This window comes from Meles meles, chromosome 9 (genome assembly GCF_922984935.1).
Source record: "Meles meles chromosome 9, mMelMel3.1 paternal haplotype, whole genome shotgun sequence".
Taxonomy (NCBI): Eukaryota; Metazoa; Chordata; class Mammalia; order Carnivora; family Mustelidae; genus Meles; species Meles meles.
In genome coordinates this window covers 14,195,093-14,218,803 of record NC_060074.1, presented here as the reverse complement: position 1 = coordinate 14,218,803, position 23,711 = coordinate 14,195,093, and the positions used below count along the sequence as shown (strand labels likewise).

Sequence of the window (23,711 nt, the reverse complement as noted above, 5' to 3'; positions counted from 1 at the left end):
GCCAATCTCATAGCTTTAGATAAAACATACATCATGATAGCTTTTGACTATAGGCTCATTTATTTTACATTTTTTAAAACTTTTTAAAGTGTTTTTTGTTTGTTTGTTTGTTTGTTTGTTTAGTAATTTCCACACTCAATGTCAGGCTTGAACTCATGACCTGGAGATCAAGAGTTGCATACTCTGCTGACTGAACCAGCCAGGTGTCCCTATTTTACATTTTTAAAAAGGTTTTATTTATTCATTTGTCAGAGAGAGAGAGAGAGAGCACAAGCAGGGGGAGCGGGAGAGGGAGAAGCAGGCTCCCCCCTGAGCAGGGAGCCTGATGCGGGACTCGATCCCAGGAGCCTGATGCGGGACTCGATCCCAGGACCCTGGGTGCATGACCTGAGCTGAAGGCAGAGGCTCAACTGACTGAGTCACGCAGGTGTCCCTACAAGGAATTTTTGCACAGATTACCTGAGCTTCCAAGAGGCCTGTAAGATAAAGTGTTATTATTTCCATTCTATGGATGAAGAAACTGAGGCTCAGAGGGGACACAGCTTGATGTGCCCAAGGACACGAACTCGTAAGTGGGGAAACCGGCTCATAACAGCAAGGACACTTCTCACAGTGCTTTTTGGCTCACGCAGCACTTCCACGTGTGGCATTTTCTCTGCCCACTAGTGCAAGGACCGTCCCATTCTGACCGTCGGCTTGCGGCCGCTCCATCACGCCCAGCTGGTTATTAGCATGTTGCTGGCCCAGCAGATTACAGGTTATAAATAGATGCATTTGTTGTCTGACCATTCCTCTTCCTGGAGTCGGGCACTTCCATCCACCTCTGCTAGAAACCAAGGCCGTCTCTGCTTCTCAGCTCAGGTAAGGAAAGCGGCTGCCAAGTGCCCAGAAGTCGCCTGGAGGCTTCCCCACACTTGCACCGCACAGCGCCGCTCTCTCTCTCACTCAGAGCCCGAAGGGTGTTGGGAAGGGGTCTGAGTGTGGGGATGTGGAGTACGGGGGGCGCGGCCGTGCTTACAGCTCCGTAACCTGCCAGGAGTAGGTCTCTGTTGCTGCGATTTCTGTTTTCGACTTTCTTCGGTGGGTAGCATCTCTGGGCTAGCCGGGGGAGGAAGAGGGATTTCTCTTCCGTAGACTCGAATTCCACTTTGCAGCTTTTGCCTTCATCATCTCATTTTCTCTAAGATTATCTATTTATTTGAGAGAGAGGGAGAGCACGCACAAGCAGGGGGAACAGCACGCAGAGAGAGAAGCAGGCTCCCTGCTGAACAAGGACCCCGATGTGGGGCTCGATCCCAGGACCCCGGGATCATGACCCGAGCTTAAGGCAGATGCTTAACTGACTGAGCCACCCAGGGGCCCCCATTTCTTATTTTCTCTCTGTATATGTTGCTTTCCTTCCCCGTTTCTTGTAAGAAAGGACTTACAAGGTCACAGGAGTATGGCCTTCCTCAGGAGGCTCTAAGGTTTCAGGTTCCCTTTGTGCCCTCTGAGGGCAGCAGCAGCTGCATCTTCCCCACTCCCTTGGGCGAGTTCCGGCTATTTACCAAGCACCTGGCCCGTAGAGGGCGGCTCCAAATGCACGTTGACCAAGAATGCTGTAAAGATAGAACTTAGAAGTTTTCGGAGATAAAGAACTTAGAAATAGGGGCGCCTGGGTGACTCAATGGCTTAAAGCCTCTGCCTTGGGCCCGGGTCATAATCCCAGGTTCCTAGGATTGAGCCCCAAATTGGGCTCTCTGCTCGGCAGGGAGCCTGCCTCCCACTCTCTCTCTGCCTGCCTCTCTGCCTGCTTGTGCTCTGTCTGTCAAATAAATACATAAAGTCATAAAAAAACCAAAACAAAACATAGAATTAAAGTAAAATAAATAGCATGTTATTGCTTTTAAAGAATACAACTTTTAATTATGATCACTTGCAAGCATACAGAAAGAAAATAATGATGGACATCTATATACCCACCAGATATTATTCCAACAAGATTTGTGTTAACTTCAAGCTATTAAGAAAGTGTTCTAACATAGAGTGGCTTGCACTTTTCAGAAGCATTTGGGAGGCGCTCCTAATGACTCGAGTGACATTGACTAAGTTCCTTAAGTTCTCTGTGCCTCCGTTTCCTCACGTGTAAAGTGGCGTGATAATAGTATTTATTAGAAAGGTTGCTAGCGGGAAGTCAAGAGCACCTGGCACATTATAAGTGCTCAATAAATGTTAATTATCAGGGCACCTGGGTGGCTCAGTTGGTTGAGCCTTCGACTCATGGTTTTGGCTCAGATCCTGATCTTGAGGTCAGGGTACCAAGCCGTGAGACGGGCTCTGCACTCAGTGTGGAGCCTGATTGTCCCTCTCCCTGTGCTCCTGCCCCGCCCCCAGCCTGCGTGTGCTCACTCTCTCTCTCTAGAATAATAAAATCATTATTTGTTAATCATCCTTTTCGGCTTCCTACTTCGTACTTTCTAACAAATGATAAAAGACCATAATTAAGAGCCACAGAAGCAGTGCAGGGCTGTGCACGGTTGTACGGGTTGTTCTTTGCATAAACCCGGGGGGAGGGAGGGCAGTCATCTTCTGGTCACTGGATTACGGTTAGGACAATTTTCTGGCACCTGGAGGTGTAGTGTGTTGAAGACGGGGTTGATTTTCTACCCACACAAATTCCCACTTCGGGTTCATTGCAAGAGGCTGGGTGGGGGAGTTTAATCCTTGAACGGGATTTCAGTTACCTAGTGATAAGTTGGAGTCCTTTTGTCCATCTTGACTGCACAATTTTAAGAGGTAGAAAAGGAAAATGATCCAGTTTAAAACCACTTAATTCAAGTTAATATTTTTAAAAAGTTAATTGTGCAAAAACTTTGCTAAAAAGTAAAGGGTTGGGATGCGTGACCAGCTCAGTCGGTTAAGCACCTATCTGCCTTTGGCTCAGGTCATGATCCCAGAGTTCTGGGATCGAGTCCGGCATCTCGGGCTCCTTGCTCAGTGGGGAGCCTGGTTCTCCCTCTGCCTACCTCTCTCTCTCTGACAAATAAATAAAATCTTTTTTTAAAAAGGGGGGGTTAAGGGGCGCCTGGGTGGCTAAGTGGGTTAAAGCCTCTGCCTTCTGGGGCACCTGGGTGGCTCAGTGGATTAAGCCGCTGCCTTCGGCTCGGGTCATGATCCCAGGGTCCTGGGATCGAGCCCCGCATCGGGTTCTCTGCTCAACAGGGAGCCTGCTTCCTCCTCTCTCTCTCTGCCTGCCTCTCTGCCTACTTGTAATCTCTGTCTGTCAAATAAATAAATAAAATCTTAAAAAAAGAAAAAAAGCCTCTGCCTTCAGCTCAGGTCATGATCCCAGGTTCCTGGGATCGAGCCCCACATTGGGCTGCTCCACGGGGAGCCTGCTTCCTCCTCTCTCTCTGTCTGCCTCTCTGCCTACTACTTGTGATCTCTGTCTGTCAAATAAATAAATAAAATCTTAAAAAAAAAAAAAGGTGGGGGGGTTAAGGGCACCTGGGTGGCTCAGTGGTTTAAGCCTCTGCCTTCGGCTCAGGTCATGATCTCAGGGTCTTGGGATGGAGTCCTGCATTGGGCTCTCTGCTCAGCGGGGAGCCTGCTTCCCCTTCTGTCTCTCTGTCTGCCTCTCTGCCTACTTTTGATCTCTGTCTGTCAAATAAATAAATAAATAATCTTTTAAAAAAAAGGGGGGGTTAAGAGCAGATGCTAATAAAGACAGTTATGAGACAGTTCCTGAAAAAGGAACTGTCTCTTAACACTATTGGTTGGAGAATAAATTACCACAATATTTTGAAAGCCAACTGGCACTATTTCTTTTTAAAAATTGTATCTGTTTTATTTTTCAGATAGTGAAAGCAAGCAAAAGCAGGGGGAGTGGGAAGCAGAAGGAGAGGGGGAAGTGGACTTCCTTCTGGGCAAGGAGCCCAGTGTGGGACTTGATGCCAGGGTCTTAGGATCGTGACCCAAGCTGAAGGCAGGCCCTCAACCGACTGAGCCACCAGGTGCCCCTGTTTTATTTTAAGTAGGTTCCACGCCCAACATGGGACTTAAACTCATGACCCTGAAATCGAGAGTCCCATGCTCTACTCACTGAGGTGGCTAGCCCCACAAACTGGTATTATTTTACACTCATATCCCCTTGATACAGTAATTCTACATCTAGAAATGTATCCTAAGGAAACACAAGTATATAAAGACAAACATATAAGGTATTCATTACATTTTTGTAATAAAATGGCAACAAAAACCAATATAAGAAAAAACAAAATTTAAAAGTCCTCCAAAGAAAAATACTAAACAGTAGACCCTTGGACATGATAAAATGATGCTAGTATAAAAATGACACAAAGGGCGCCTGGGTGGCTCAGTGGATTAAGCCTCTGCCTTCGGCTCAGGTCATGATCTCAGGGTCCTGGGATCGAGTCCCGCACCAGGCTCTCTGCTCAGCGGGGAGCCTGTTTCCCTCACTCTCTCTGCCTGCCTCTCTGCCTACTTGTGATCTCTGTCTGTCAAATAAATAAATAAAAATCTTTAAAAAAATGACACAAAATCAGTTTTCATGTGATTTGCACATTCTTTAAGGTTAGAGTCAACCAATTCAGACTGAGAAATTCTCAGCCACTTACACATCTGGGGCTAGTCCATACGTTTCTAATTGATGTTTCTTTCAAAGACGCTTTTGGGTACTTTTTCCCTCTGTGTGTGCTGCCTTCAATCTGGGGTTTTATTCTCACAAACTTAGTAAAACAATGACTAAGGTTTTTTTCACTGTTTTATTAGATGTGTACAGAACACCTGCAGATGTGTACAGAACACCTCCATTCCTTCAAAAGCAAACTCTTGGGACAGGAAACAAGGTTGATAATGGTACTTCTCGTACCTATCCAAAGTTTGCCCCATTTATGTGGGTAAAGCCGTGCCCACGTTAAGTGCCCAGCCTGTGTCTCCTCAAAATTCACTAGGGAAACAGCACAGCCGCTGGCCGGCAGTGGTACTGCAGGGACGCTCACTTGAAGGCCTGATGTTTGGGCATCAAAGAAGGTACTAGTTTGCAAGGTAAAAGTATCCGCGGAGCACAGTGGTAAAGGTGTAAGCATCATCAGCTTGTCAAAACTGTCAAAGTGCGTATTCTTGAGGCCTATACCCTTGATCTGCCAAACCAGAAATGTACGTTTTATTTATTTATTTATTTATTTATTTATTTTTTAAAAGATTTTATTTGTGAGAGAGAGAGAGCACAAGCAGTGGGAGCGGCAGGCAGAGGGAGAAGCAGGCTCCCTGCTGAGCAAGGAGATCGATGTGGACTCAATCCCAGGACCCCTGAGCCCAAAGCAGATGCCTAACCCACTGAGCCACCAAGGGATCCCAGAAATGTGCCTTTAAAAAAATTTCTCGGGACGCTTGGGTGGCTCAGTGGGTTAAGCCGCTGCCTTCAGCTCAGGTCATGATCCTGGGGTCCTGGGATCGAGCCCCACATCGGGCTCTCTGCTCAGCAGGGAGCCTGCTTCCTCCTCTCTCTCTGCCTGCCTCTCTGCCTACTTGTGATCTCTGTCTGTCAAATAAATAAAATCTTTAAAAAAAAATAAAAATAAAAAATAAAAAAATAAAAAAAATTCTCCAGGGGCGCCTGGGTGGCTCAGTGGGTTAAGCCTCTGCCTTTGGCTCAGGTCATGATCTCAGGGTCCTGGGATCGAGCCCCATATCCGGCTCCCTGCTCCGCAGGGAGCCTGCTTCCTCCTCTCTCACTGCCTGCCTCTCTGTCTACGTGTGATCTCTATCTGTCAAATAAAAAAATAAAATAAAATAAAAATTTCTCCAGATGTCTTAAGTTCCCACACGATTTGAGAACCATTTCTCTAATTACTTCCAATTTCTCCTTAAAACCCAGTACAACTGTAAAATCCTCCAGAAGAATTACCATTACCATTTGACATTTGCTGTAAAAAGTGATTTTAAAGATTTAGTTTGAGAGAGACAGAGAGAGAGAGCGCGAGCGCGCGCACAGGAGAGTGAGTGGGGGAGGGGCGGAAGGGGGAGGCTCTCAGGAGACTCCCGGATGGACGTGGAGCCCCACCAGGGGAGTCTGCCTTGGTCTCAGGACCCTGAGATCACCACCGACCTTGAGATCACATCTGCTGTGGAAACCCGAAGTTGGACACTTAACCAACTGAGCCACCTAGTCGCCCCAATAACTTTTTGTTTCAAATCATTTCTGGGGAGCACCTGGGTGGCTCAGTGGGTTAAGCCGCTGCCTCCGGCTCAGGTCATGATCCCACCTGGGATCGAGGCCCGCATCGGGCTCCCTGCTTGGCAGGGGGCCTGCTTCTCTCCCCGCCTCTACCTGCCACTCTGCCTGCTTGTGCGCTCTGACAAATAAAATCTTTAAAAAGAAACAAAAACATTTCTGGGGCACGTGGGTGGTAACATTCTTCTGGGAGCAAAATAACCAGTTTTATTTTGTAATTGTGTCTAGGGATGGCTACATGTACTTCCTGTAGCATTTATTTCAAATATCTAAATTTGAAGTGTACTTACACCTCTGAAAATTTTTATTTTTTTCCCCTACAAACCACTGTTAGATGGAGAAGTAAAGCTGACCTCATCTCTAATTTAAAAGTGAGGAACTGAAGTTAAGAGGGTCTGTGGACTTGCCAAAAGTTACATGAAAAGCAGAGGGAACTCAAAGCTATAATCATTTTATTAAAGATTTTATTTATTCACTTGAGCGCGCGAGCATGCGGCGGCGGTGGGGAGCGAGCATGCACAGTGGGAGAGCAGAGGGAGAGGGAGAAGCAGACTCCCCACTAAGCAGGTAGCCAGACACAGGATTTGACCCCCAAGATACCAAGCTTCTGACCGGAGTTGAAATCAAGACGTCTGACTGAGCCACCCAGGTGTCCCAAAACTAGAGTCATTTTGGCCCGTCCACCTGCTGAATGCTTTCACTGAGCTGGGCTTTACCATCACACCCACGGAATACAAGGGATGCAAGGCTGAACAGTCCTATGAAACTCGTAGCTGTCAACCGGGCTGTTTTCCACTTCCAGGAAACACTATTTTAGAAACAATGATTTCTCTTGGTGTTCTATGTCCTGGTTTATACCCATTGACATTTTATTTTTGGTCATCTTGTCTTCCTGTTATCCCGCCCATTCTTTACTATTATAAAATCATTTTGTTATCCTTTTAAAAATGTCACCTTAGAAAAAAACATAGATTAACATCTATGTTAATGTTAATATTAATTTTGTTGCTCCAGTCAGAACTACGAAGTAAAATCATGTTATGGATACAATTTTTTTTTTCTTTCTATAAGGGATACAGGAAAATTTTGCTCACCTAATTTTAAAATTTTGAACACAAAACACAGCTTTATTTAAATAAATACAGAGGCAGAAAAACAGGAGAAAAAAGACAGTCAAAAAGGGAAAAAGAAACATTAGAGCAAAGCTCTTAAATTGGTCCACCTAATCACAGCCTTCCAAAAAGCTAGAGGTTAAGTTTCAAATGAACAATTCACAACTCTCACTTTTCAGCTATAATTATCAAAGCAACAATCATCATTAAATGCTAAACATAGAGAGGATCATAATTGTGTACTAAAATACAGAGATCACAGAACTACCTTAAAATACAAAGAAAATATTTTTATTTGTATAACAAAGACTCTTGAGAAATGACATAATCAAGTTAACAGAACTGGTGTCAAGACACATAGTTTGAAAAGGTATCGAAGAGAAGGAACTCTGTTTCATCCAACCTTCCCTCAGTTACAGAACATTTCTGATACACTCCTGGCTGAATCTTAGGTGTGATGTGTCCCGATGATTCAAAGATGGTTCCCCTTCAATTAGTCCTCATTATCTTTCTTTTTTTTCTTTTTCTTCTTTTTCTCTGGACTCTGAAAATAACAAATAAGAATGCTTTTGAAAGAATTGTAAATGTATGAGTGAGGAACAGTAACTTTATAAGAAGCGAAGTAGATCAATTTCCCTCAAAAACAAATTTGGGTGAAAGATTAAAACCTAAAAATATAAAAATCACCAATATGAAAATCTGTAGCAAGTTATATTCTCTCTTCCTCAAAGTAAACCCATTTCGTAGTAAGATTTTAGGTTTGGCCTTTTTACAACAATATCATTTTTATTTTACTGTTCCATCAATAAAAACCACCTTAACTGTCTGCTCATTTCTAATACAGACAGTTCAATAAGACAGAAACCCGGCTGCACCAACCAAGTATTAAAAACAAACATACAGGAATCGCTGTGCTGGTGCATGGTTCTTCCTCAGAAAGTGGTTCTTCCTTAATGTGTTTCTTTTTGTCCTTCTTCTTCTTCTTCTTCACAGAGGTCTCCTGCTCTGCTACCACTAGTCCTCCTCCTCCTCCTTCCTCTTCCTCTTCTTCTTCTTCTTCCTCTGTTGCTACTGGGGCTTCTTCAACTGAGTGGGGTTAAGTAGAGACACAACAATTAACACTTTATCAGACCTCACTTTCCCACCTTTCAAATCTCAGTTTTTTCCCATCATTCTGGCTGACTATCCAATGTTTATTATACTTCCACTTAAAATTCTTTAAGTGGAAAGGTCCTTCAAACATCTACCTAGTCCAAGATCACTAACTTTATGAGGTCATGTAGCTGTCTACAGAAATTAGGATTGAAACAGATCATAGAGCTGTCTATTATATTAGAAAGGATTAAGAATTTGTGCTCTGGAGGGGCACCTGGGTGGCTCAGTTAAGCATCTGCCTGTGGCTCAGGTCATGATCCCAGGGCCCTGGGATTCAGCCCTGCTTCAGACTCTCCGCTCAGCAGGAAGCCTGCTTCTCCCTCTCCCTCCACTTGATGCTCCCCCTACCTGTGCGCTCTTGCTCTGTCAAATAAACAAAATCTTAAAAAAAAAAAAAAAAAGTGTGCTCTGGAGTTAAAAGACCTGGGTTTATTTCAACCTGTTGCGACCCTGAGAAGTCACTGACTTCTGTAAACCGCATTTACTGCCCATCTTAACAGATTTAATGAGATAATATATCATGCTTGGCTCTTAAGAATGAGCACGTAAAAAAAAAAAAAAGAGGGCTCTATAATATATACCTATCACCAGAAGCTCGTTCACCAAAACATTTATTTAGCACCTACTAAGTGCCAGGCTATATCCTAGACAACTGGATGCAACAGGGCATAAAAGAGACAAATCCCTGTCCTTATGTAGCCTCTTTTTTTAAGGACTGGAGGGAATCAAAAGAGTAATATAATATTTTACACAGTAATCCGTGCTAAGAATGAAAATAAAGCAGGAAGAGGAACGCTGAGGAAGGCAGTGCATACGGGTACTTCAGAGACAGGCAGGCAACACCTGGAAGAGGCAAAGGAGTGAAAAGATGGCACCTGTCTTGAGGAAAAATACTCCAGGTAAAGAGAAAAGCAAAAGCTAAGATTATTTTGGAAGAGGAGGAGAGTTGGCAGGATCAAAGAATAACGAGGAGGCCAGTGTGGCTAAAAGGAACCAAAGTGGGGGGGGGGGGGGTGGTGCGCTTGTGGCTGCTACATTAAGAAAAGCAGTTGTGGATAAGGCAAGTGGTTAGATTTTGGATACATGTTTTCAAAGTAGAACTGCACGGAGAAGATCTGTTGCCAGAATAGGGGCACCTGGCTAGCTCAGTTGGTGAACATGTGACTCCTGATCTTGGGACTTTTTAAAAGTTTGAGCCCCACACTGGGAAGAGAGTTTACTTAAGAAAATCTTACCAAAAAAAAAAAAAAAAAAAAAAGGAGGATTTGGTGTCAGAGTAGATTTGGGTTGTAAGAAAACAGTCAAGGTTAGAGGCTAACGCAACCAGAACTGCTATTAGTAAGACAGACAAATCTGTGGAGCAACAGACTGAGTGACAAGGACACAGGAATGTCAGGTTTGAAACATTTACTGGATGCCCAAGTGAAGACACCGGAGTCTGCTGTTTCAAATGCTACTAATGGGCTTAGGGATCACCTCACTGTTCAATAAACACAGGAGTTAAATCGTTGTTTATGTTTTCTTCAGCCAGGGCAGGAACCCACATTTGCTGGTAACATACTTTTGACCACTCAGCTATTTCAAAACCAAACTCAACAAAGGTATTGTTATTAAATGGGGTTACTTTCTTATCAGCTTTGCAAGATAGCTGAGTTCGCTAGAGAGTACCTATTAAATATTATTATAATGGTAGGTTACCAATGTTATTACTCTAGTCCATTCTATGTAACAGAAAACAATATAACAAAAATATTTTGGCAACTAATTTAAAAACCATGAACTTTTTTTCTTTTTAAGCTAATTACCAAAATAGTTCCTGTGGTACGAACTTAAGTTTGGTACACTTAACATAATACGTGATTCCGTATTTTCAAAGAAATGCTTCTCACACTCCTCTATGAAGTCTGATAAATTTAATTCCTTAACTATTCTCAAGGAACATGATGATGGCTTATTAAAACACAATTAACTTTCAATATGGGTGATTTCTCAATAAAGTTCAACAACATCTACTTCCCCAAGACATACAAAGTCTTTCTTAAAGAATATGAATATAAACGACATTTAAAAAATTCAAACTGACCTTTAATTTTAACCTTGGCTTTTTTGGCCTTCTTTTCAACAATTTCGTCCTCTTTATCTACCTGTTCTATCTTGCGTTTTTTAGAACAGGCTGGTAGTGTGGAATCACCAGAAGGATCATAAGTCTTTACTTCACTATAAGAGTCAAAGAATTATAGAAAATCTCTATAAATACTTGTAAATAAAATAATTCTAAGGTAGTTTAAAAGAAATGCCATTAGATAATACATAAGCATATAATACTGTTTCATTTTAGTGGTTTTGAGGCAGTTTATGAAAACTAGTAATTTCCAAAAGATAAGGAGGTATCAATCACTATTTTCCATGTAAGTCAATCACACTTCAAAGGAAGTGGTGAGCTAAAATGAATTCTCATTTAGTAATCAATGTAAGGACTGACTATAGTATAGAAAAACATTCAATCAGTATGGGGAAAAACAGAAAATTTCTTTACAACAAATGGTTATTCTAGAAATTAAAAGCTGAAGCAATTTAAGTTTTAGAAATAGGTAATTCAGGGTGGCTCAGTGCGTTAAAGCCTCTGCCTTCGGCTCGGGTCATGATCCAGTGTCCGGGGATCGAGCCCCACATCAGGCTCTCTGCTCAGCGGGGGGCCTGCTCCCCCTCCCCACCCTGCCTCTCTGCCTACTTGTGATCTGTCTCAAATAAATAAAACCTTTAAAAAAAAAAAGGAAAAGAAATAGGGTAATTCAATGAAAAAACAAAACCAAACTTTTCCTAAATCAAGTTAACAGAGAAGACCTAATCACAAAACCCCAAAAGGCAGAAGAACAAGGGGATACATATGGATAAAGATTCCCTGGGGCACCTGGGTGGCTCAGTTGGTTGAGCGACTGCTTTCCGCTCAGGTCATGATCCCAGAGACCTGGGATCGAGTCCCGCATTGGGCTCCCAGCTCCACAGGGAGTCTGCTTCTCCCTCTGACCTTCTCCATTCTCACGCTCTCTCTCACACAAATAAATTCTTAAAAAAAAAAAAGATTCCCTAAATCCTACATTTGCCTTTGTTCTAATGTAGCAGAAAGAAAAAACGGAAGTACTAAGTGCCTAAAACAAGAATAAATCTCCTAATTGGTGCTTCAAGTACATGTGTTTGAAGTGAAAAGTAGCGTGCTCACTTCGGCAGCACATATACTAAAGTTCAAAGTAGGGGCGCCTGGGTGGCTCAGTTGTTAAGCGTCTGCCTTAGGCTCAGGTCATGATCCCAGGATCCTGGGATAGAGCCCCCCACTGGGCTACCTGCTCGGCAGGGAGCCTGCTTCTCCCTCTCCCATTCCCCCTGCTTGTGTTCCCTCTCTTGCTGTGTCTCTTCTGTCACTAAATAAATAAAATTTTAAAAAGTAGTAATAAAGTCAAAGGTATCATGGCATGAGAACGTTAAAAAATTGTTCAAAACAAGCTAAGGAACGTTTCATTAAGTTTATTTGTAGAGTCATGTCTGCTTAATTTTCACACATTGAAAATATTAATAATTAAAAAAATAAAGATCCAGGGGCGCCTGGGTGGCTCAGTGGGTTAAAGCCTCTGCCTTCGGCTCAGGTCATGATCTCAGGGTCCTGGGATCAAGCCCCGCATCAGGCTCTCTGCTTGGCAGGGAGCCTGCTTCACTTCCTCTCTCTGCCTGCCTCTCTGCCTACGTGTGATCTCTGTCAAATAAATAAATAAAATCTTTAAAAAAATAAAATCCAGGGGCACCTGGGTGGCTCAGTGGATTAAGCCACTGCCTTCGGCTCAGGTCATGATCTCAGGGTCCTGGGATCGAGCCCCACATCGGGCTCTCTGTTCAGCAGGGAGCCTGCTTCCCTCTCTCTCACTCTGCCTGTCTCTCTGCCTACTTGTGATCTCTCTCTGTCAAATAAATAAATAAAATCTTTAAAATAAATAAATAAATAAAATAAAATAAAATAAAATCCACACTTATCAAATAAAGACACCAAATTCAACTTTAAACATTACAGAGATCGGGCACGTTCAGGGTGGTATGGCCGTAGACTCAACTTTAAACATTACAAAATATATATATACATTGCCGAAAACTTGGAAAATTCATAAAACAAAATTTTAATGCCCACAGAACACTTGCTTTCTTTCCAGAATAAAGGAAACAATTTTTCAAAATACATGTTTAAAAATATATATGAATATATACAGTAAGATTGTTACTCCTTGCCCAGTTTAAAAGTATACCTATTAAAATTCTTTAAGATTTTACTTATTTATTTGACACAGAGAGAGACGTCACAAGTAGGCAGAGCAGCAGGCAGAGAGAGAGGGGGAAGCAGGCTCCCTGCTGAGCAGAGAGCCTGATTCGGGGCCCGATCCCAGGACCCTATCCCAGAACCCTGAGATCATGATCTGAGCCAAAGGCAAAGGCTTAACCCACTGAGCCACCCAGGCGCCCCTACTATTAAAATTCTTAAGGAATTACAGGAGTCCTAAGGGAGAATGTATGGGCTAATGACTAGAAACATTTTAAAGGCTCCTGTACATACGGACAAACCACTTCCCAGAAAAGTTGCACCACCTTGTACTTCCATCATCAGAACCTTAGCAGTACTGAACATCACCTCAAACAGCCACAGTACCTCTCCCTACACGTATCTTCTGTTCGTCTCACGGTGAGGTCTGAATACTTTACTATTATGCCTTTTAGCTATTTTCAGACTTCTCTGTCTTTAGGTTTCATTGTGAATTAACTGAATTGATTTTCTTTTTGACAGATGGTATACTATACAGAAGCTATGAATGACAAATATTTACTATCAACACCTGAAAATGAACTAGTTAAATATTAAGAAGGGGAAAAAAGCCAAGGGGCACCTGGCTGGCTTGGTTCAAGGAGTACATCACTCTTGATCTTTGGATTCTGAGTTTGAGCCCCATGTTGGGTACAGAGATTACTTAAATAAGACTTTAAAGGAAAAAAAGGAGAAAAACCGAAATGTATACTATGTATATGTTTATTATAATATAAAAATGTTTATATGATTAAAAATTCAAAATATGGAAAACTATAAATAGCAAAGAAAAATAAGACAATGAAGTGTTTACATTTTATTATAAACACTGCAGCTGTCAATGAAAATTTCATCAAGCAGGTACTGCCCACCCATCCTCCCCAAATGTACTCACCTTTTATGTTCGTATTTTTCTGTTTTTGCTAATGCTTTTCCTGTTCCACTTATTTTCCTTATCTAAGAAAAGATATCAATTCTTAGTAAATACAAGGGAAACTCTTAATAGCAGGGGAAAAAACGTAATTAGACATAGTAATATTAATCATTAAAATAAAACTGTTTAGTAGATGAAATGAGTAAGTACATAAACCAGTTGAAGTTTATTCATTTTTGACAGCTAACATTTCTACCAACAGGCAGGATGTGGTCCTTACCCCTCTATCTTCCAAGGTCCTCAACCTGGCCTCTAATTTGGCTCTGTTCTCAACTCCCATCGCAGAACTGGAGTCTTCACCAAAAGCATCATACCGAATAGCCAGAACAGTTTTGGCTGCCAGCATTCGAGAAATCTGATAGAGAAGTTGAAGTTAAAGGCATTCAAACTATATTCCAAGTTGAGACATTAAAATCCTCAATAACTTACTCATGAGAAAACTGGAGCAAACCATCAACTCTATCACTCACTGTAGGATTTTTTTTTTTTTTTTTAAGATTTTATTTATTTGACAGACAGATTACAAGTAGGCAGAGAGGCAGGCAGAGAGAGAGAGGAGGAAGCAGGCTCCTTGCTGAGCAGAGAGCCCGACGTGGGGCTCGATCCCAGTCATGACCTGAGCCAAAGGCAGAGGCTTTAACACACTAAGCCACCCAGGTGCCCCTGCAGGATTTTTTAAAGTCAGGAATTATAAAATTATTATGAATCATACAACCCAAGCCATCTAGCTTTATCTGAATGTCTCAGTGGCTAACTGGTTATACACAACTCCATTCACTTTGTTGGATGAGATATCTTGCAGCAGTTCACGTCTAAAACAAGCCCAAACTACCCTTCTAATGTCTTCTTTTAATTTCTAATCAATTGCCTTAGTTCTATACCATGTCATCTGGAAAAGGCACAACCGCAATTTTTCAGCCCCTTTCATCAATCAGCTCTGAACTTTGTAACATTTCAAGTTCTTTTTCCTTAACATTTCAATTTGTTAAATTATGTGCCCTAAGCAAAAAGCTTTCAAGTACTTAATGTGCCGAAGACTCAGCTTTTTCAACTGTAAAACAGATACCCTACATCTCACAGGGCTATTAAAAGGACTCACTTAAGTCCCACTAAGAGCTGAGCACAGTGCATGGTTATTATTTTATAATTTATAAATGATGATGTTCAATTTATTTCTTGCCACATAGAAAACTTTCGATGTGCCATCCACTCCATCCTTCACAAACAAGTGGATTCTAGAAAAATCCTAATACAACAAAAGAAAATGGCTTTAACGAAATTAGTAATACTTTATCTTAAAAAAATAACAGTAATAATATATATGTATATTTTTAAAAAGATTTTATTTATTTGACAGACAGAGATCACAAGTAGGCAGACAAGCAGGCAGAGAGAGAGGGGGAAGCAGGCTCCCTGCTGAGCAGAGAGCCCGATGCGGGGCTTGATCCCAGGACCCTGGGATCATGACCTGAGCCGAAGGCAGAGGCTTTAACCCACTGAGCCACCCAGGTGCCCCTATATTTTTTTTAAAGTAAGCTCTACACCCAACGTGGGGCTGGGAATTCATGACCCCATAAGCAAGAGCTGCATGCTCTACCAACTGAGTCAGCCAGGCGCCCCCAGCAACACTCACTAATATTTTCTTTCAGTACACAAAAGTGCTTTTTAGCTCAAGAATTCATCATTCTCTATTTAATGAAAAAGAAATGGAAAAATTTTATTGCATACCATAGAACAGGAGGAAGATGAGTTATCTGGGGAAAAAAAGAAAAAAACAACCTGTCTCAGAAGAAATGAAACTCACCTTTCCTTTGTGTTTTGGACTTGTCTGGCCTACAAGTGAAGCATGATAAATGAGGCCATATTTTGGGGTATCTCGTCTAGACTTGAGGGCTCTGAAGAGTGCCTTTTCTGCTCCAAGAATCTGAACAGTAGAAGCTGCATGTTTGGCCAAATTCAAAAGAGAACCTTCCCAAAAAAAGAAATAGTTACAAGGAATGCAATTCCAAGTACTTAAAAGTTCCATGTATTAAAAAAAAAAAAAAAAAAAAAAAAAAGTTCCATGTATTAAGTCTAAGACATATAATCTTAGTATTACAGGCACTGAGTAAATAAAAATCTGACACAATACAGATTCTAGTCTGAGATTCCCTAAAAAGCCTCAGCATTTGTGGTTCATTCATGAAGCAGCGTAAGCAGAGGCTTACAGTGAACACTGAGGACGAACTGAAGGTTAAGCTTATTATTTCAATTATATACTTATTTGCCCAGACATGGTATTAACTATTCTACATTCTATTAGCATACCACCGAGGAGGCCTTTAGACATCAAATATTCTACTTCAGATATGAAAAAAACATATAGAGGGACACTCACAGGACATCTCAACAGTATCACTATGCGTTAACTTTCTCACACTCTATCTGTTGTTCAAGATACGGATGAGGAGATAGAAGCATACTAATCAGGTATAAAAAGTTCCTGCTTTGTTAGATTTATTGCACAGATTTTGTCAGAACAGTCCCCCAATATTAATGCTCAACCACTAGATACATATTTAAAATTCAACAGACTTCTGTTAATCCCTGCATCTCTTACCACCAAAGTGGAGTTAAGGCTATGAAAATTTGGATGCAGAAAACAAAACCAACCAGACAATCCCAGCCTCACAGCTGAGGGCATCTGAATGGCCTGTCTGTCTGATTAATGATGTTGTTAGAGGGGCTATTCTAGTTTAGATACTTTGATGTACACGATATTTTATGATCTTCTGTGACAGATTTTAATGATTAACTCCAATAATATAATAGTATTTCACTCTCTTTGCGAATATTCAATTACACAGTATATTTTTATAGCATACCTTCTTTGTAACATCACCATATATGTACATGAAGTCTTATTACAAATTCATTAAAAATATTTTGCATGTCAAATACATTAAAATAGCAAATTCAGCAGTGAACCAGATTTTTGATCAAGGGTATATATCATCTGTTGTGAGAACTACTACTATTTAATCTGATGACTGTTTTGTTTTGTTTTGTTTTAGAGGGGTGTGTGTGCAGGGGGGAGGGCAGAAAGGGAGAGAGAGAATCTTGAGCAGGCTCCATCTCACAATCCTGAGATCACGACCTGAGCCAAAATAAGAGTCAAGCACTTAACCAACTGAACCACCCAGGCGCCCCTAATCTGGTTAAATTTTTACTATTAGGAAATATTAACTGATTTCACCCTCCTGCATTCATCTGATTATTCTCATTAATGGTAATCAACTTCTGACAACGGACCACAAGTGTCTCAGAAGAGGTAGTGACTAAAGATGCCTTCATTATCCAGAAGGAAATCAGGCACAGGAATCAGAATCATCATTGAACACTTACTTGGTCCTTGGTCCTCTCCCATATACCATCTACTTATATTTATTACCTATAATTTCTAATAAATGTAATTTGGAGAGGAAATAATCCTAGGTAGAAAACAATCTACTCTGGGTATCCCTATGTAGAGGTCACATTAAAATCATCACCTGCATGAGCAATGAGCCGTGCTCCCACCAACTCCCCAACCATGACTGTGACATTTGGTGCAATGGCCATCATTCGATTTTGCAGATATTCATAGAGCTGGGTTCTATATTCTGAGATTTCAATTACCTAGTATAAGGAACAAGATGAATATACCATAAATGATTTGTGTAAAAATCACATAAAAACCACACGTCTGAAAACACTGGAGCCCTAAACTGTCATAGATGAGCCGTGTAATCCTGGGAAAACAAAGCATTCTTTATCTCAGCTTCCCATTTTCACAAATTTTATGAGATAATAAATGCAAACAACCTAATATACTGCTTAAAAATATTAGTCAATGTTACTGTTATTTTTTAAAACTCTAAGGGCTAGACATTATGTCATCCTCTCTGTGATTCTTTTTTGCGTGTGTGATTTTTTAAAAGATCTTATTAAGTAATCTTTACACCCAACATGGGACTTGAACTTACAACCCCAAGATTAAGAGTCACATGCTCTACTGACTAAGCTAGCTAGCCTCCTTTTTGTGATTCTTCTTCAGTGATCTCCAAATGGGGGTGGGGGCGGGGGGAAGCATTCCAGGCTACAAACATAAAGGCTGGAATTAAATAACTCAAGCTGTATTTCTTTCTCCTTAAGGGATTCATAATTCATTATCCAGACAATGCTAGTGTAAATAAATTAATCATCTTTCAACTTACTTCAGCATGTATTTCCCCCCTAAAGTATATAAATCAAGATGGCATCAGATGAGGTAGTGACTGAACACCCTCATATTTATCAGGTGGATCAAGTTTAAAAATCATCACTGCCATCAGAAAATGATTATTACATAGCCGGTCCCACCAAAACTAGTTTCTCCGTGTGTACAGTTTACCTGAGTGCAGAGATGCAGAATATTGCAAATATCTTCTTCTGAAACCTCTGTTCCCATTGATATCTCTGCAGCTGCTTTCACTTCTGCTTCAACTTCCTCTGGCAGTAGTTCAGAAAGTTTGGCTGAGGCGTAATTCTTCCTATCGCCTATGGAATGTTTGCAGAGGATGAGGGAGAATCACTCTTCAACAAATTATATAAAATCCAAATAGTCAAATAAAAAAAAGTAGAGGTAAGCCAATGAAAAGGGTGCCTAAACAAAACAAAAAGCGAACAAGTTTGACCTACTAATTTTCCTTATGTAAGACTTGATTTTTAGAGATTAAAATCTTTCCCCTTCATCTCCCTCTAAAAAGATATAAATTAGAATAAAAACAAAATACCCCACGAAATAGAACTAATAACACTGTAACAGACAATTTATACTTGAAGTTTTATTAAATCCAGAGCCATGAATTCTTGGGGCAGTAGTACAGTAATGCAATATAAGCCTGGTAAATTCTATTTATTAACAATACTCAGGTTTTTCTACTAATATTACTGTACACTGGTGTGGAATACAAACACTAACAGTATAGAGGGCAGTACCAACTTTAGTATTATAACACATGCAGGATAACCCAAGTCTACAGTTGCCCCTGTTAATGGTAAATTCCCTATGAGATACATTCCACCTAAAGAACCCATTTTAAGAAAAACCAAATATGAGAACCATGATCTCTTGCTGTACCGGCCACTGAAGTCAAAGTTCAAGTTAACAGTCTCTGAATTCTAATACACACTAATTTGACTACACTCCCAAAATACACACAAGGCATAAGGAACTCTGGGAAGCTTGTTAAGAAAAAATATTACAACTCATTTTTGGGATGCAAATAAATTGTTATTTTCAATGTCTTAAAGGATAGTTACTTACCGACTTTCTGTAAACACTTGCAGTATGTCAGATTATCCGAAATAATTTTTCCTAATTCAGGGAAATGCCAGCCATACCATTCTCTACACCGCATAATATAGTTGTTTAGTTCTTTATCTAAGTCATCTAACAAGGCTGCAGATTAAAATGAAAGAGAAAAGAGGAACTTAAAAGGGCTTTAAAAAACTAAAATATACATAGAACTTATCATTTTAACCATTTTCAACTGCAGGTTTCGGTGGCATCAAGCACATTCACAATGTTATTTAACAATCACCCACTACCCATTTCCAGAACTCTTTCAGCATCCAATGGAAACTCTGCACTCATTAAATAATAACACCTCACCCCCCACCTCCCCATTTCTTGGTAATCTCTTCTACTTTCGGTCTTTTATCAATTTGCCTGTTCTAGGTGCCTCCAAAGTGGAGTCACACAACGGTTGTCTTTTTTGTATGGCTTATTTCTCAGCATTTTCAAAATTCATCCATGTTTAAAAATAGTAATTATCTGGGACACCTGGGTGGTTCAGCAGTTTAAGCAGCTGCCTTTGGCTCAGGTCATGATCCTAGGATCTTGGGATCAAGTCCCACATAGGACTCCTTGCTCAGCAGGGAGCCTGCTTCTCCTTTGCCTGCCACTCCCCCCTGCTTACGCTTACTCTCTTTCTGACTTACGAATAAATGTTTTTTAAAAAATAAGTAAAATTAAAATTATCCATTGTGGGGCACCTGGGTGGCTCAGTGGGGTAAAGCCTCTGCTTTTGGCTCAGGTCATGATCCCAGGGTCCTGGGATTGAGCCCCACATCGGGCTCTCTGATCACCGGGGAGCCTGTTTCCCTCTCTCTCTGTCAAATAAATAAATAAAATCTTTAAAAAAAAAAAATTATCCATTGTGTGAATGGGCCCCATTCTGTTTATCTATTCATCTGAGTATTGAGGCGGTTTTCATTTTTTGGCTATTGTCAGTAACGCTGCTACAGACACAGGTGCGTACCTATCTGGGAGTACCTGCTTTCAGTTCTTTGGAGCACATACCCAGAAATGTAATTGTCATTTAAAGGGATTTTTAAAAAGTGGAAACAAGGATTTGAGGTTTCCAAAATTCACTTAATGGCATAGGACTGACCTATTATAAAGCCAAGTGAAAAAAGCAAAAAGCAATAGATCCCACGTATTGATTTGCCTCATGGGAAACCAATCTGTTACCATCACTCGTGTTAATTCACATTATCTCCAACTAGGCAAATTACGAATGGCTTGCCTTTTCTATTCTGTATTTTCTAGTTATTTACTTCACTATTAAAAATTCTAGTTCATCTCCTTTTCCTTCCTCAACTGATAAAATTATGAGAGTTTTTAACAGCACAAAAAAGTTATAAGGATCAGACATCATATGCACTATACTTACAAATTGCCTGCACAATCATAGTGTCCACTTTGTCAGCGCTGAATTTCAATCTGTATCGGGACAAGCTGGGGATAAAGGGGGAGAATAAACAATTACTGACAGCATCTACGAAATGAGTTTAATTAACATCTTAAAAAACTTTTTATTTATTATTTTTTAAACTTTTAAAAAACCCAAATCCCTAGGGGCACCTGGGTAGCTCAGTCGTTAAGTATTTGCTTTCTTTTATTTATTTATTTGACAGAGAGAGATCACAAGTAGGCAGAGAGGTAGGCAGAGAGAGTGAGAAGGAAGCAGGCTCCCTGCCAAGCAGAGAGCCCGATGCGGGACTCGATCCCAGGCTCCTGAGATCATGACATGAGCCGAAGGCAGCGGCTTAAACCACTGAGCCACCCAGGCGCCCAAGCATCTGCTTTCAGCTGAGGTCATGATCCCAGGTCCTGGGATGGAGCCCTGTACTGGGCTCCCTGCTTAGTGGGAAGCCTGCTTCTCCCTCTCCCACTTCCCCTGCTCGTGTTCCCTCACCCACTATGTGTCTGTCAAAAACAAAACAACAACAAAAAAACACCAAAAAACCCCCAAATCCTTCTCCCTGGAGCTACATTAATTTTCCCAACATAGGAAAACCAGTTGAATGAGAATACAATGTGCAAAATTAGGGAGTACACATTTAAAAAGAAAATACAAGGGCGTCTGGGTGGCTCAGTTGGTTGGGCATCTGCCTTTGGCTCAGGTCAAAATCCCAGGTCTCTGGGATCCAGCCCCACATAGGGCTCTCTGCTCCACAGGGAGTCTGCTTCTCCCTCTGCCCCTCCCCCTCATTCCGGCTTGCTCTCTGAAATAAAATCTTAAATGGGGCGCCCGGGTGGCTCAGTGGGTTAAAGCCTCTGCTTCGGCTCAGGTCATGATCCCAGGGTCTTGGGATTGAGCCCCACATCGGGCTTTCTGCTCAGCAGGGAGCCTGCTTCCCCTTCTCTCTCTGCCTGGCTCTCTGCCTACATGTAATCTCTGTCAAATAAATAAATAAAATCTAAAAAAAAAAAGATGTTTGAAATAAAATCTTAAAAAAGAGAATATACCAGTCCTGCTATAACCCATGTTCCTGAAATATGAATTAATTTGTGAAAGATAAACAGGATAATGCTGTGTAATACAAATCACATTGATTCACATACGATGTTTACAGGGTTTTAAGGATACCAGCGGGTAAATAAATGTGTAGCATTAACACCTGGAAACAGAAAGATATGGAGGAACGATATTATACATAAGGTTTTCCTAATCTTGGCACTGTTAACAACGTGGGCCTGATAATTCTTTGTTGTAGGGGCTTATTCTGTGAATTGTGGATGTTTAGTAATATTCTTGTCCTCTACCCATTATGTTAGTAGAGATCTGACCCCACCTGTAACAGCCAAAAATGTCTCTAGACATTGCCAAATGTCCTCTAAGTGATATTTAACTGCCCTTGAATGAGAACCACTACTGTTATACAATGTCAATTAATCACAAGCTTGAATCTTGACTCAGCTGCTTGTGTGCTCTTAAAAATGCTTATTACAAAGTTATTGATTTTTATGTATTTTGCTCATGTTTGTAACTCAGCAGCTTTAACCCTTCTGTTAATTGATGCTATTTTTTGTCCAAAGGTACAGACCTCTGCTTGTTTTGTTATTCCTTTAATATAAATGTACACATCTTTTCAACTGCATTAGTATGTAGCACTAGTTTTGATAGGGCTCCAGTTATAACGTCACATAGGCTCCCAGCAGCCCACCTTTAACCCTATTTTTCCTCACTTAAAAACCCTGTTATTGGGGCACCTGGGTGGCTCAGTGGGTTAAAACCTCTGCCTTCGGCTCAGGTCATGATCTTAGAGTCCTGGGATCGAGCCCCACATCGGGCTCTCTGCTTGGCAGGGAGCCTGCTCCCCACCCCCCCCGTCAAATAAACAAATAAAATCTTAAAACAAAAACAAACAAACAAAAAAACCCTGTTATTTTAGTGCAATTTCACAGAATGCCAAGCTTTTCAGAACATATCACAGCTCAGCAGAAATGCGGTTCTGATGGACATCAGGTCAATGTGCTTCTCTTCGCCTTACTATAAAAAGTCAATACAAATTGGAATAAAACAACAGATACAGACAGAAGACGACAGCAGATGAGAAGATTTGGGGAGATGAAAAGATGGAGGAACAGCAAATGATTCAGTTAGAGATTAGGGAAAAGAAAAAAAGAGAAAGCCCAAGAGTTGTGGGGCCCAACATTTGAAGGATAGAGAATGTCTATGATGAGGACTGCCTGGGCTCCAATCCAGGCTTCATTACTTACCAGGTGAACTGATTTTGGGCATCAGATTCATCTATAAAATGAGGATACCACTACTACCTTCCTCAAAAGATTACTGAGAATTAAATTAGTATTTGTAGGGGCACCTGGGTGCCTCAGTGGGTTAAGCCTCTGCCTTCGGCTCAGGTCATGATCCCAGGGTCTTGGGATGGAGCCCCACATCGGGCTCTCTGCTCAGCAGGGAGCCTGCTTCCTCCTCTCTCTCTCTGCCTGCCTCTCTGCCTACTTGTAATCTCTATCAAATAAATAAATAAAATCTTGAAAAAAAATTAGTATTTTTAATATGCTTAAACCAGTGCATCCTAAGTGCTTATTAAACAGGAATAAGTGGCTTTATTCTCCTAAATCTCACCTGTGTGCCAATCCGAGACACATAGCTGCCATTTCACGTGGTTCTACGCCAGGGATTAATCCATCCATCTGGGAACGGATTCCTCTCATAAGTTCATTAACGACAGGACTATGGATACAACTGAGATTCAGCTTTTCCTGTAAGAAGAACATCTGTATTAATGAAACGGAAGTTTTGTACACCTAGGGGACTCAGGTCATGATCACGGGGTCCTGGGATAGAGCCTCCCATTGGGTTCTGTGCTCAGGAGGGAGTCTGCCTCTCCCTCTGTCCCTCCCCCTCACTCATGCTCATTCTCTCACAAAATAAACTTTTTTTTTTTCCTGAAGATTTTATTTATTTGACAGAGAGAGAGAGACAGTGAGAGGGAACCTGATGCATGACTCTATCTCAGGACTCTGGGATCATGACCTGAGCCAAACGCAGATGCTTAACCGACTAAGCCACCCAGGCGCCTCCAAAATAAAGAAAATCTTTTAAAAAAGAGAAACAGAGA

At 41.2% G+C, this 23,711-nt stretch overlaps 1 protein-coding gene and 2 non-coding genes across 4 annotated transcripts in view; all 3 read right to left on the bottom strand.

The window, feature by feature from the left end:
* Positions 1 to 7,616: 7,616 nt before the first annotated feature.
* The window catches only part of NOP58 (NOP58 ribonucleoprotein), a 31,613-nt gene continuing 15,518 nt past the window's right edge, over positions 7,617 to 23,711 (bottom strand). For both annotated transcript variants that reach the window (XM_046019481.1, XM_046019482.1), the window contains 11 exons: positions 23,216 to 23,352; positions 20,513 to 20,577; positions 19,102 to 19,236; positions 18,187 to 18,332; positions 17,306 to 17,432; positions 15,580 to 15,743; positions 13,996 to 14,130; positions 13,737 to 13,798; positions 10,586 to 10,719; positions 8,249 to 8,433; positions 7,617 to 7,891 (listed from right to left, as the gene is read on the bottom strand). In XM_046019481.1, coding sequence (XP_045875437.1) covers positions 7,841 to 7,891; positions 8,249 to 8,433; positions 10,586 to 10,719; positions 13,737 to 13,798; positions 13,996 to 14,130; positions 15,580 to 15,743; positions 17,306 to 17,432; positions 18,187 to 18,332; positions 19,102 to 19,236; positions 20,513 to 20,577; positions 23,216 to 23,352 — 1,341 coding nt within the window. In that variant the 3' untranslated portion in view covers positions 7,617 to 7,840. The remainder of the gene's footprint in view (positions 7,892 to 8,248; positions 8,434 to 10,585; positions 10,720 to 13,736; positions 13,799 to 13,995; positions 14,131 to 15,579; positions 15,744 to 17,305; positions 17,433 to 18,186; positions 18,333 to 19,101; positions 19,237 to 20,512; positions 20,578 to 23,215; positions 23,353 to 23,711) is intronic.
* On the bottom strand, positions 17,072 to 17,155 carry LOC123951293. Its single transcript, XR_006820435.1, has one exon. It is a non-coding gene; the product is annotated as a small nucleolar RNA SNORD11 (small nucleolar RNA).
* LOC123951294 lies at positions 18,047 to 18,126 on the bottom strand. The gene has a single exon (XR_006820436.1). It is a non-coding gene; the product is annotated as a small nucleolar RNA SNORD11B (small nucleolar RNA).